This window comes from Rhopilema esculentum, chromosome 13 (assembly GCF_057945365.1).
Source record: "Rhopilema esculentum isolate cy_ngs chromosome 13, ASM5794536v1, whole genome shotgun sequence".
In the NCBI taxonomy this organism is placed as follows: Eukaryota; Metazoa; Cnidaria; class Scyphozoa; order Rhizostomeae; family Rhizostomatidae; genus Rhopilema; species Rhopilema esculentum.
In genome coordinates this window covers 4,296,768-4,310,908 of record NC_142827.1, presented here as the reverse complement: position 1 = coordinate 4,310,908, position 14,141 = coordinate 4,296,768, and the positions used below count along the sequence as shown (strand labels likewise).

The 14,141-nt window shown below is 33.7% G+C and overlaps 1 protein-coding gene across 1 annotated transcript in view; it reads right to left on the bottom strand.

Moving 5' to 3' along the window:
- LOC135691975 (uncharacterized) overlaps window positions 1-12,311 on the bottom strand; it is a 44,372-nt gene extending 32,061 nt beyond the window's left edge. Inside the window, exons 1-14 of the mRNA XM_065209987.2 lie at window positions 12,171-12,311; window positions 11,781-11,866; window positions 10,599-10,692; window positions 9,725-9,793; window positions 9,160-9,225; window positions 8,131-8,232; window positions 6,848-7,100; window positions 5,995-6,162; window positions 5,001-5,100; window positions 4,474-4,585; window positions 3,885-4,028; window positions 3,161-3,243; window positions 2,691-2,766; window positions 1,446-1,538 (exon numbers count right to left, since the gene is read on the bottom strand). Of these exons, the coding sequence (XP_065066059.2) occupies window positions 1,446-1,538; window positions 2,691-2,766; window positions 3,161-3,243; window positions 3,885-4,028; window positions 4,474-4,585; window positions 5,001-5,100; window positions 5,995-6,162; window positions 6,848-7,100; window positions 8,131-8,232; window positions 9,160-9,225; window positions 9,725-9,793; window positions 10,599-10,692; window positions 11,781-11,866; window positions 12,171-12,203 (1,479 nt within the window). The 5' untranslated portion in view covers window positions 12,204-12,311. The remainder of the gene's footprint in view (window positions 1-1,445; window positions 1,539-2,690; window positions 2,767-3,160; window positions 3,244-3,884; window positions 4,029-4,473; window positions 4,586-5,000; window positions 5,101-5,994; window positions 6,163-6,847; window positions 7,101-8,130; window positions 8,233-9,159; window positions 9,226-9,724; window positions 9,794-10,598; window positions 10,693-11,780; window positions 11,867-12,170) is intronic.
- Between the last annotated feature and the right edge of the window lie 1,830 nt (window positions 12,312-14,141).

The following is a 14,141-nucleotide window of genomic DNA, read 5'->3' as shown; positions in this document are numbered from 1 at the left end:
CTTCCGTGTGATTTTTATCGCAGGAAACCGATAAGTAATTGTTTTCGATGATTACTGTCTCCATCCCGCGTTTTAGCTTGGGTTTCAGCTTTGCTATCCCTTTGGCGGGCCGCATTTTATTCTCCGTTTAAACACAAAAGGATAAGTTAAAACGTTAATTAATTGACACAATGACAGAGACAACACAAAAGCCAAAAAGGTGAAATGCGAAGATTATTCGACCGTGCTTTGAGGAGAATAAGGCAAAAGCTGGGAGATTTGCTGGGACCAGATGCTATCTCTGGATGCAAATCATTGATTCGATACAGACAGCGGCCAGCAAGCCAATTAACGACTGCATTAAAAATCGGTCTCAAATTTGAACTAATCTTCTTTTTGATTCAGTGTTTCCGATATCTCAAAAGTCTAATTCCCTTTACTTTTAGGGAACTGAAAATAGAGATGATGACCAACGACTTATAAAGAGTAGTGTATATCTATAAGTTCCATTACAGATGTGATTTTGGGCAACAAGACACCAAAGATGCCAGAATGAGCATACCCTCCCCCTTTTCTTCTCTTCTTGAAATAACTATATAGCAACAAAGCGAACAGAGCGACTAATGGAACATCTTAATCTGTGTTAACAGAAATTTAGGTTGAAGAAAATGTTAAGCTAAGAAACTTGTTGTTAAGATTAGAAATAAATTAGAAATGTTATTTTCACAGTTTGATGTAGTTTTTTGATTGGCATGAGTATTGTGATTTCTCTAAGTAGAAACCAGATTGCGAAAAAGCAGGTTGTTTTTCTCTAAAATAAAGTACCGAAATAGCACGTGAAAAACAATTTAACTACATTATAGTAATGTAGCCTGATTCATATTACCATATAACCGTCGAACGAGCGAACCCTTCGGATGCGTGCCAACAAAGTAAAAATTCAATGAGCACCCTCCCCTTTCGAATAAGCATCCCCTTCCGCGAATGTTAATTCTTTTCTTGTTTAGGAAAAGGAATGGCGAGGGGGATTGTAATATTGATGATGAAGAACTCGACAGTGGTTGTAGAACAATTTTAAACAATATCATTTATTACTAAAATTATATTTTTCTTTTACTCTTTCAAAAGCTAGCCGTTTCTATTTGAATGAGAAATAGATTGTGAAAGTTTCTCATAGATTGATTTATAATATTTGGGGTATATTCTGATACACGATAAAATGAATCATGAAGTATCAGAGACGTCACAATGAGTTGATACTTGAATGAAATGCAGAACTTCTTAATGCAGCGCACAGTGCAGCGTTTTACTATGAGCATATAAATAAAACATTTTGCATTCGAAACTTGCCGGCTCTAAGAAAATTCGAAGTAAAACTTTGCTGTTGCATCAGGGCAAAAAGTACCTGTTTGTCAACTTGACAGAATATGTTTCGTAATCATTATAAGTCTTAAAACTAGACTTACCACAAGGGAGGCAACTATATGGAGAAAAACCAAACTTTTTTTCCTTTTTCCGTTTGTCACGATGATGTTCAAAATGTTTTTGTCGCGCAGTACCTTAAAAAGAAAGCGTAAATTATAGGTTAAAGCGTAAAAAACTGAATTTTAACTAGCTCAAGGGACAACTAGCTCATTTTCTAAATCTAATAAATTTTTCTAGGTTTAGTTATTGAAAAATAAAATTTAACCCTGATATTGAAAAATAAGCTTGTTTTAACCCTAAAATGCGACTAATAAAAACATATAAGAAAAACTTGAATCAACAATAGCGTTATTTTCTCAAATTACCATTGCCAAATGTTTTTTTAAAATATTTGCTTTCCAAAGGCATGGTAATTCCAGGAAAATAGAAGAAGGAACTGTATGGAAGAAGGAACTACAATGTAGTTGTTCGAGGAACGCCGACCCCTTTACGTCTAAATTATTCCACTTTGTCAACTACAGGCTTGATAAGCCACCTTAATCGTATAAATAGCCTGAAGATTTGCAGGCATTGCGAAGAGTAATTGTCTGTTATCAAATACTGAAAGCTTTATTCTATTTCCTGGAAACATACATATGGCATATACATTCTTGGATCGGATCTTAAAATGTACTCAAAACCTTTACCTCAAGGATACATTTTATGGATGGACGAATGGCTAAACACAGGAGAGTAGGGCCAAAATAAAAACCTTAAGGAAGATTTGCATCATTGTTCAAAGGAGGGACAAAATGGTTTAATATTACTCTGTTATATGGCAGTGATATTTCAATGCACGTAAGGGATGGAGGTTTGTTAGTGGACACTGAAAGGATTTTCCACAGCGAATATAAGGAACAATTATAGGATTTTACAAATTTTTGTCCAAACCAAAAAAGACTAGTTTAGCTTCATGCTTCATTGTCAGACTTCTGGCACCCAGGGATGGAATAGATTCAAAATAAGGACTAACTGATTTGCACTACTTAATTTGTGGCACCCAGTTGCAGGGAAACTGTTCCCAAACAGAGATTTAGCTTCACTATCATTGCTCTTGTTTTTACGAGGGTTATTGTCCATTTGATGAACTGTCCATTGAACAAAAAGTGCTTCAAAATAGCTTTGTGAGTCTTCCCATTCGCAATAAATTCCTAATTTCATTCAGATAAAGGAAGTTTGGGATCTCTAACTTGTGTAGTGAGTATAAACATAAATGGATCTTGAAATGGTCAGAAGATGAGACCTACCGCTTTGAGGTATTCCTTCAATTTCTTAGCTGAGTACAGAGCCTTCTCTGCATTACTTGCAGATTGCATTGTTTCACTAGGAATGAACCAGTGACAATTAACATATGCAAAGTGATTATAATTATCTAATCATAAATACTATATCCTGTTATATCTATTAATAGAGATTAAGTCTTATGTTCTCCTTAGTTCTTTGCAACCAGGCGTTCTTTGCAACCAGGCTTAAGATATCAATCTCGCATACAAATGAACGTGCTACTATTGGAAAAACACTTGATATTGAAAGAGTAAACTAAAGAAATGAGGCTGCAGGGAATTATCCTTATTTTAGTGAAAGGTGGAGCTGGAAAAGCTGCGACATTAATACAAGGTTTGGATGTTCAGGTGAAACCTACATCCGAAGTCAAACAGTTTGATATAAACACACAAACAAGAGATGAAAATTGGAAATGCTATCATAAAAAAATTACCTCCATTCGTTGACTTGATCAAAGAAGACCATCATGTCATCGTTTATGTCAGTAAATGTCATTAAAACTTTCATTAACATCTTCTACAAAAGCAGAAAAAAATATTTTAGACACTGAGAGAAAAGCATCTTTTTTTTCCAAATTTTACACAAGTAACTATAAGTTAATTAATATCAAACGTCCCAAATACGGGGAGTCTGGCACGGATAAAAATTTGTAGATACTTGATAGACATTGTGACAAATAAAGGAAAAGGAGTGGCACAAAATCAATTTGGGGGGGGGGACATGATAATCTAAACAATTAACTATAAATATAAAAAAAATAAAAAAAATATGAATATAAAAACAAAATTACAATGTTATTAGCAAAATTAGATAGAAAGTAGAAAGTAGGGAAATAGTTATGACAAATCAACTTTCGCATAATACTCTTTGCTTTCAATTTTTTGTAGATTATCCGACTTGAAAATACTGCGGAACAGCTGATACTGAAGTTCTTTTGAAAATGTGGCAGTACCAAGAAATATTTAGAAGGATAGGTGTTATATGACGAGAACCTGATTTGAACTTTTATTAGAAATTTTATAAGGAAAGATTGAAAAATTGATAATCGATATTTGTTTATTTTTAATTCCGTAATCTTACATATGAGATATAAAAGTATGATAGGACTATTTGGAAATTGACAAAATCCAAGAGAAAAGAAAAATAAAATTGTTTACGTTTTTCATCTTCCACAGGAAACTATGTCCTTTTTGCTGATCCCGAAGTTTAGCATTAGACTCCTCCATATCCGTCACTATACTTTTAATTGTTTCTTTGAGAGTTCGTTGAAGAACGTCCGCTATACCAAAGATCTGTTCAACCTACGAATGCGAGAATCACCAATTTCACACAATATAACCATGCATAAACACGCAAATAAGAACGAGCTTCTTGCACATACTAAATGCAAAATTTCAGCAGGAGGAACAAGACGAAAAATTTAAACACACAAAAAATCCAGTACGGCAATAGATATTTTAATGAAAAAAATATTTGTCTATACCATGTTTAAAATTTTTGCAAAATAATATATAAGAAAGAAAGTTTTAAAATCGTACGGACAAGCGGGAGCTTGCCAATCTAAAGTACTTCCCGTTTGACACACGTCAGAGTCTAAACCAAAGATTGAGATACAACTTTTTGTCGGGGGGGGGGGGGGGCAGCCCTGATAAATCAGTGTAACAACAGCCATATTTTACAAAACAAAAGTTTTTTGAGGGGGGCCGAGGCCCAACAAAACCAACCTATATCGTTAAAATGCGTTACCTGAGGTAAGATGTATTCTCCAAGGGCAGAAATGGAATCTGGTGACGAAGATTCAAGAGCAGCTAGTAAGTAATCTTGCTCTGCCTCCAGGATCTTTATGTGGCCTAAAATCCTAAAAAATGAGAGCAGGATTCAGAAAACTTTATTTGGCATCTAACACTAAATAGAAACTGGTAAATCAGCAGGTCAACATGCTTTGTTGTAAAGAAAACGTTTCAAATATTTTATACGGCAAAACGGACAAAAATAAACTGTAGGCAGCTATAATTGGATTTACATCAATTCAATGTTATATCGATTTAAACGTTTCTCAATTACTTGCAGGATATTATTTGCCATTTCAATGCTACAAATTTCTGGCATTCAGTATTCTTCGACTGGTAGCAAGGGTGATTTGAAATAATAGGTGTGATTTGATCGATTGATAAAGAATAGATGAACAACGAATTATAGAAATGGCATATTACTGACGAAAGATATCAGCATGAAGGAACGTTAAAGCTACAAATAACAACAGTCTCACGTACATATTTACGAATTTCTTACAAAGGCCTTGGCGAGTTCGTTTTCTCAATTTGTCTCGATTTAGGTGAAATTTATCACACCATAGAAGGAACTTGGCAGAAGCTGAAATTAAACCAAGAGCATGTAAATCAAATGAAGCGTTTAAAAACAAAACCGGTATTTTCAGTAATCTTAATTGTGTAGTGTTGAAGTATATTTAGTAAAACATGAAGCTTCTGATATTTGCAAACTTTACTGAGAAGACCTTAACTTATAGTTTTAAATATGAAAGATAAATTTGGAAATGATTTATCACGATTTTGTTGACATAATTCTGTTTATACAATATTTTATAGGATTATTCCCAATTCTTTAGCAGTCTTAACAAACTCTGGAAAAACTGATTTCTTAGATTTACCAAGACTATATATAAAAATAGGAACTAGGGACTTTGGTAATTTTCGTTCTGGTGGTAGACCCCTGCTGAAGAAGATATTTCGACAAAGTTAAAGGAAATTTAAAAAAATCAGGGCAAGTGGAAAATGATTTGTTTTAGGTTTTCGAACAGGACCGCTCTACTTTCAAGTCAGGGGTCTGTAGCAGAGGCTAGGCTGACGCCAGGAAATAAGACGCTGGAAGGGGTGGGATATTTACAATGTTAAAATAAATAACAACAGACCCATATGGGAAAAGGAAATTAAACCATTTTTCTTCAACCTTAAGACGAAATACAAAAATTTACCAATAAGTCAATGCCCTTAGAGAAAAGAAAGGTAATGCACCCCAAGCTCACAATAGATTCGACTATCCACTAAAGGGTAATAACAGATTGTCCTCTATCCATAACAAATGTCAACAAAGCTTGAAAATCGAAGTTTGTCTTGCTAGGAAATTGCTACATATTACATCAACTGTAACTTACAAGATTAATAATAATTAGTTATCTATACTGCCTATCAATAATAATCAGTTATCAATTACCTATACTGCCAACAAAAATTGGCTAATCTGACTCACCCAAGCACAGTTCCTCAAAAATTTGCTTGAAAATTGCTACCAGCCTATTTGGCTCATTGGCGAAGAAATTAGCTGCGTTATCTTGAACATTTAACAGCTTTCCTCCATCTAATAGTTGAATAATCTTCTCAAAGCAACAGCTAATATCCATTGTTAGTGCCTCTAGAACTGATAGAAAAGAGATGACTCCATTAAATTGTGCATATAACATCAAGTACTTAAAATATTTCACCGCTTTTAAGTGATTTCTAATACTAAAGAGTGGACTTTTTTCAACATAAATTTTGAGAACTAAATCGAAGCTTTTACTATAAAAGAAAGGCTGAAAAGAGAGTCCTATTACGTTACACCTATTTTTCTAAAAAGTAAAGTTAAAAGAAATCAGTAGCTACAAAGCTCAATATAATATACAAAACAGCGTCAAGTTCAAGGCTAAAATTTCAAGAACCGTCTCTCTTACAATATTAACTTTTATATATTTGAAAACGTTTTTACAAACAGAAAACCCTGACATTATAATGACAAAATCATGGAAATCGCTCATCCTGTAACTTGTGTTTGGTTAAATGCTAAATTTGCCGTACCGTTTTGAACAAAAATTGGCTTGTGACTTTTCTGCTGCATAAATTAGCATTTCATAGATTATTAACAAACTTTGCATGAATTTTGAAAAACATTTATTGCGTGTCCCTACCAGAGAGCAGCTATTTGAAATCTTTTCAAAACTAGATCGATCGATCCTCATAAAACTAAAATTGCAATAAAAAATCCTTTCAAAAAACAAAAGGCTTCTGCATACAATAAGAGACCAGCCTGGTATTAAACGTTCCTGAGACCCTTCCCAATAACTAACCTTGTTTTACGTCTGACTCTGCCAAAAAATCTTCGATTTCTTTCACTATTACATCGGTCGATTCCATCATATGGACAGCCTTTAAAAGCTCCTTTGCATTGTCTGGCATTAGATCTTCCGGCAGACATCTGCTGTACGCATAATACAGGGCTGCATATACCCCATCTTCACTCACACCACAAAGGAAGTTATTCTCTGAATCAAACTTTTGGCATGGGAAGACGGAAGCAAGAATGCATTGGTGGCATTTGAACTAGAATAAGATTTATCATTTTATAATTTTAGTCTTGATAAAAGCAATTCTTCAAAATAATTTTGCATCAATTTAAGGCTATAAAGGGTGCTGTATATCCCAAATATGAATCAATGAATAGATTTTGAAGAGAAGAACATCGAATGGGGAAGGCAGCATGGCCTCAACATGAAGTTTAAAATTCCAGATACACTATGGTTAGGGAAGCAGAAGTGTTTTTGGACAAGGAATGAATCTTCTAGAAGTGACGAATACGAATTAGCAAATTGAATTCTAATTGAGAAATTAGAAATTGGGTGAACCAAAGAAAAAAACAACATGTTAAAATGATCCACAAAATATCGTGAAAAGTGGAATACATGATCATAATTACTCTTTAATTTGGGCTATCTAGAAAAATTCTATATTCTACGATTTCTGATCACACCTGACGGTAGTTCATATTTCATTTTTTTCATATTTGATTTTCATAAGCAGGGTTGTCCCTCAGCATAAGCTGATTTTCAAGGGGCCTTGAAAACTGTTAATTAAATTTAACTGTAAAACCTAATCAAAAATATTCAAAACTTAAGTACGACGAAATGATACAAAAAATTTCATTTAAATAAAAGAAACAATCGTTCCTAAAATGTATTTTTAAAACTATAAATTGGGATGCCTAGTTTGACTCGACTCACAGAATATTCCGACTCAGAGTTCTACACATCAAAAAGAAAAACACCTCTGGCCATTATTCGACTTTTTCTTTGGAAACAGAAGGTCATTGTTTACTTTACGCAGGTTGCAAGATCTTCCGAGGATCAAATCACTCCATTAACATCTTGTACACCTCTGGTGGAAATCCTATTTTAATCTGAAAATCCCTGGAAATCTTTTTGCTTTCGTGGAAATTTCCAACGCTATTTGTATGAGTGAATTGCCCCTCGAGATGTTCGATCAACTTATCCAGCGATACCAAAGTCCACTAGTTGATTAGGAAAATTATAAGCAAAAATACGAAGCGAATAAGAACTGCAGAATAAACACGTACAACTTTCCTATTTTTTGCAATGATTTCTAAATCCGAGAATTCTTCATTCGTCAGAGCTTCCAACAGAGTAAATCCGACATCAGATGATATCTTGTCGGACACCTTGAATTCAAATAAGCAAGTTAATTCTACCTGAAGTCTGCAAACCACAATGGTAAGGGTCATAACAATACTTCAAGCTTTGTATATAATTGGCATTCATATGTACTTTATATTAGCAGCACTGGAATCTTAACAAGAGACGACCTGGCATTTAAACCCTAGGCCGGCTTTATCGTTTTGTATCAGGAATGTTTCAAACATATCTATTGAAGAAATCGTCTTTAAAGCAATGCATTAATCTATGAACAAGCTGAAGGGCAGCGATGGCGGGAAGAGACGAGGTGAAAAAAATCGCTCTTTGCTTACTCTGAATCTTGGCACACAGAACAGTTTTTTTGCTAAAGACTAAGATCTTTATTGTCGATAAAAAAATCGCTTATTTGGGGGGCTGATGCATTAAAGATTATTCTTGTTGTCAGTTTCGGGTGTAAGCAACAATTATTGGGGGGTGTTAGACACTAAATTGATTTTGATGCCACACCTTTCAGGTCACTTGAAAATGATGGAAACACCGATTTTAAAAATTTGGTTTTTAACTTTAAGCTATAGAAGATAACAACTTAAATAAAGTAAAATATTGGCGTTTTTTTCTTACTGCTGACTACCAAAAAATGATTGTTACCGAATGAAAGCAAAATTTACCAAAGGACACAGAAAAACCACCTTCCCCCTGGTTGTTGTGGAAGATTATAGACATTTGATATTTGTCTTCATGACTGGCAACAGATAAGCCAAGATTTTCTTTACCTTTTACTTTATAAAAACATTATTTACAGCAGTTGTGCTTTCCCAGCCAAATAAAAAAACTCATTTCTTACAACAATCAAAATAAATATGGGCATTCCAGAGTTCAAAACGTAACTAACTAAGATTAGGAATCAAAAGGAACAATTATTTTATTAAAATTCCATGTCATGGAAATAATACCTTTTGTAGCCGCAAGCAATACCCAATTTTATGAGCAAGGATAATATCCTCACCATGGAAAGAAACCTAAAAGATTATGCATAAAATTATATCATTGTTTTGTCCAACTTTAGCATAGGAGCCCTAGGGTGAACCATATTTTTTGTCACCAGAAATGAATTGTACCATGATTTTTCCACTTGGGCAGTCTTCAGAGATATATTGATGAAATGAAAGATACTACAAATACAAAAGCCAATCAAATTCAAACACAATTCACATGTGTTTGAATGGTGTCATTAATCTATTTAAAATCATAGATTGGAAAGCTAGGTCTTTTCAAAATCAATGCAATTCATTTGTAGTTTAGTCAAACATTTTTCAGGATATTGTTACAGGTTTCTATCATATGTTTTACATTGGGTTTGAGCACATGCCTCTTAAAAAAGGACTTCATTGTAACTTCTGTGCAAACTTCAGAGGCAGTGCAAATCTTAAAGTTTAGACAATGAGAATTAAACTTACATTCAGAAAACAACAATTTTGACTTAACAAAGATTGGACACATGAATAAGGAAAGTCATACATCAAATGAGATTGGTATTCCATTGTTAGTAAACATCCAGAGTTTCCATAAGCCCTTCTTGGTGTTTATCTGCAAAAACAAGTTTATTAATGGTAGCTAGAACAAATATCCCATCAGCAGTTGTTTGATATCCCATCATTAAACTCTTTATAACCAGGACATTGAATCAAAGTGCTTGAGTCCCCCAGGTAAAACTTATGATACTAATATGTTTCACCCTCTAAGGAATAAATCTAGGCCCAACCAATGCCAGGCTTTAGGCCCCTTTCGTGCCCTTTCTATAAAAGTTCTTGATATTTTGTCACACATATTATTCAGATACTCTATGTTGACATTTTAAACCCAGTTTTTCCTTTGAACACAATGCAATAGGAGCAGATTATGTTATGATTTGAGAAGCAATTGGCCATCTTAGAAAGTACAAACTGATCTTTCAAGAAAACTTTGTTTCAATTTCTATACCAAATACTTCGGAAGGAAAGATAAAAAAACAAACCCTTACCCTAATTATGCAAAACCTTTAAGAAAAAGGTAAAAACAAATTTTTTAAAGAAGGACGAATCATAGAAACTATCATTTATGAGAGGACAAGGAAATCTAATATTAGGCTTAATGTTTCCCTATAGATTGTGCAAAGATGTTCTGTTGTTTGACAGAATCAAATCTATCTAAGATAAAAATATGATATTCTTCTGAAGGCAATATTTTGACACTACCCTCTTATCATTAAAGAAGTTTCCTGAACACCCCCAGAACACAGATACGCTTGATATTCTATAACAAAAAATTGATAAAGTTATATGAGCATAAATGAGTTTTCAGCTTTAATGAAAAACAAACCAGGCTGACTTGCAAGAAAAAATAAAAAACATACTGAAAAAATTTTGGCATCCATAAAGGGATATTTTTCTGCATTGGCATGCGGAATCCATTTACAAAATCCATCCTTGTCAAATTCAACATAAGATCTGCAAAGTAATGAAGCAAAAATTAGACAAAGTCTAAAAATAGTTTTGCTTAGGTTCTATTTCTGGTATTGTAGTGACTCCACTTAGGCCATTTCACATGCACTTCCTATTCCTTCATCGGTCATGCCATCACTGTGAAATCCACTTACGCCATTCATGGCATCACCACCATAGGACATTCCCTTCAACATTCCTTACATGTTCACTCATCTAAGTCATGCTGACTTCTTTCCATGTATAGATCTTTCTCCTCTATTGCATCATCATTAGATCACTCTAACTCATCCTTATCTAGCAATTTGATTTCTGTATAAAAGTATGTTAATTTGTATGCAAGTTCAGTTCAGTTCAGATCAAAGTTATACAGCAACACACTGTCTCTCTCATTGGCTCCATGTCCTCTACACATTAAATAAAACTGGATCAAACATTAACGATGGAAAGTCCAAGGATAAAGATAGGAACCATGACAATTCTTGCTAAATAATATTGTTCTATAGTATATCATAACTCTAATCCATGCTTGAAATACATCAAAACAATATATACCAACAACATGAATGCTGATTCTAAAGTCTTTATTTGAAACTTGCAGCATTGGTTTATTATTTGTGTTCTTAAATGTTGTCAACGCTAATACATTACCAAAAAGCAAAAAATTCTACAACTGACCCATCTGTTCTTTGATACTTGTTCTTAAAAGAACTATTATTATACTTAAATCCCACACATTTCCTTAAGACTTTTCATTGGCATAAAACTGATCCCAATTCATGTTTAAATCAAGAACCTAGAGTTTCTTTCTTGGTCATTTTCAAAAACTACTTTTGAAGCCATTTGGAATCTAAACCACAAAGGGTAAAAAATTTACTGACATTTTCTATATGGCTACATTACTTCCATACTGATTCCAATCTTTATATGAATTAGCTAAACTTTGAGTGGATGAGCCTGATACAAATGCGTCCAAAGTGTGTGGAAACTGAATCTTATAATTGCATTTATCTTATGTTTAAAACAGGAAATCTTTTCAAGAGTTGAAAAATTAAAAGAATCGCAGAAACACAGAATAAAAATTTATTACTAACCCTTCTATACTAAACTGATTGAAGCTCTTGACAAAATTGCCATAATCTTCGAAAACAGTTTCATCCTTAAGTTTGTGTTGAACAACCTGTACAGAAAAAATGCAAAAGCAAAACATTCTATCTAAAGGCTCAAACCATACCAAATCAAAAACGTTTTCTCTCATCTAAATAAGACAATATTACTCTCAACAAAGGGAACAAGATAATAAAAATTATTAGGAGTGGAACCGAGTAAGCATCATTTTTTTAAAGTCCTTTATGCAGTCGACAAAAAGGTTTTTAAACCTAAGTCAAAACATAAAATCATACTTCCCCTTCCTTCTCGCCAAAAATGTTTCCAAGCAATCTTTTTTTATTTGCAACTTAAGTATCTGTGAAAATTATACTTACACGCCATGACCCGTGGAAATGGACTTTTCTCATTTTGGAGAGGCTGACTCAACAATTTGTCTCCAACACTTTCTAAATTTATCAACACAATCCAGTTTTTACAAAATACTTCTAGCCTCCCTGTCTCCGCATTCAAAACGAGATTCATTACGTCAGTCTGGACTATGTGGTCTGAGCCGCGCTGTCTGGACTTACGAGTCAGTAGGCTGTTGTCCCGTAAAACAGGGGATTCTTTTTATAAAATTTATAAAAGATTTATGAAAAATGAATAATTCATGTGAATCTAATACCAGAATTGTACATGATAAAAGTTAGTATTTACAAGAATAGATATTTAAAATTTGCAAGTAAAATGATAAAGTATCACAAAAAATGAAAATTGTAATTGATAAATTATGGAAAAATTTGTAATAACCATGTATGTATGTATGTATGTTGATGGTTAAAAGTCTAGGTTGATGTCCTTGTTGAATGCTTTCCATTTCAAAAGAGACATTTCAATTTGCAAGTTATTGGGTAGATGGTTGAAAATTTTTGCTCCTTGGAACGCAAAGGTTTTGTGTCCAGTTTCTGTTCTAATTTTTTAAATGACTACGCTTTTGATGCTTTTGGGGGAATTTTTATTGTAGCTGTTCCCTGTAAATAATTTGCTTTTAGTGCTGTGCCATTCAAGCATCTAAAAATCTCTAGGGTACATAGTCCTATTCTGATCTGATATATTCAGGGTGTTTTGCAAAATTTTTTCTCCAAGTGATGGTACGTACGTACTACTCGATCTCGTATTCAGCAATTTATACAATGTCAAGCATTAATTGGCATTCGATAATTTCGCAACTTTTCTTCCCACAATAAATGCCTGCATCATCAGCATGCAATATAATTTTACTGTTGATAATATTGACTAACAGAATGAGTAAAAATGGCCCTAAAATAGATCCTTGGGGCTCTCCAAATTTGAGTTTCAGACTTCACTCCATAATATTCAACAAACTGTTTTTGTCGAACAAATAGCTCTCAAACCAAAATTCAGTTCTTCAATATTTGTTTCAATATAGGGGTAGCTTTGATAGTATCCTCGAGCTAGGAACCACATACCAGATTTATGTCTAGAATTGGAAGCTGGCAATCTTGCCAACTTTTCCTAGGACAGACGACATACATGCATATGTTATTGTAACTGTACAAAGGGCTATTACGAAATTCAATTTCTGTGACGGACGGACAAACGACACTTTCATAAGGTCTTAAAAATTAGCGAATGATCCTGAATTTTCTCCTTTTGGGTCATGAAAGAACCCAGAAGAGGGTGTAGATGAGTTGAAGCAATCTCTTCTGGGAAAAGCACATCGCCGCGGAAGGATACAAATGTCTGTGGTGACGGACGGACGGACGGACGGAATAGAAATCATTGAAAAAACTAATTTACCACGTTCAAATATTCTATCTAAGCCAACAAACTTGAGATAAATTTGAGATATTTTTAACAATTAAACGCCAGTAAGAAACATCATCAAACAATTCAAACAAATTTTTTCTCAACATTTGGAACTTTTAAGGTCGAAAGTACCAATGGATCACCGTGACGGACGGACGTGACGGACGGGAAAATGTCGCTCTAGATTAATATTGTTAAAATGCACATTATTTGTCATTAACAATTAGTAGCTATAAATAACGACAAAAGTATTTTCTTTTGCTTTACCTATGATCTGGTACCTAAATCACTATTAATATTGATGATACAAGCCGAAACAAAGATTTTTTCGTTTTAAGGGAATTTATGATTGTCCGTCCGTCACGAAATTGCGGTGAACATGTATATGAGGCAAAGATATGATGAAAAAGTCTTAAACAATAATAAAAACAATATGTGTCTATTGAGGTTAATTTTGTCTCTTGAAGTAATAATTTCGAACCATTTTAATCACTCAAAGAAGCATTTTTTATGAAACCACAATACAAATGCACGTA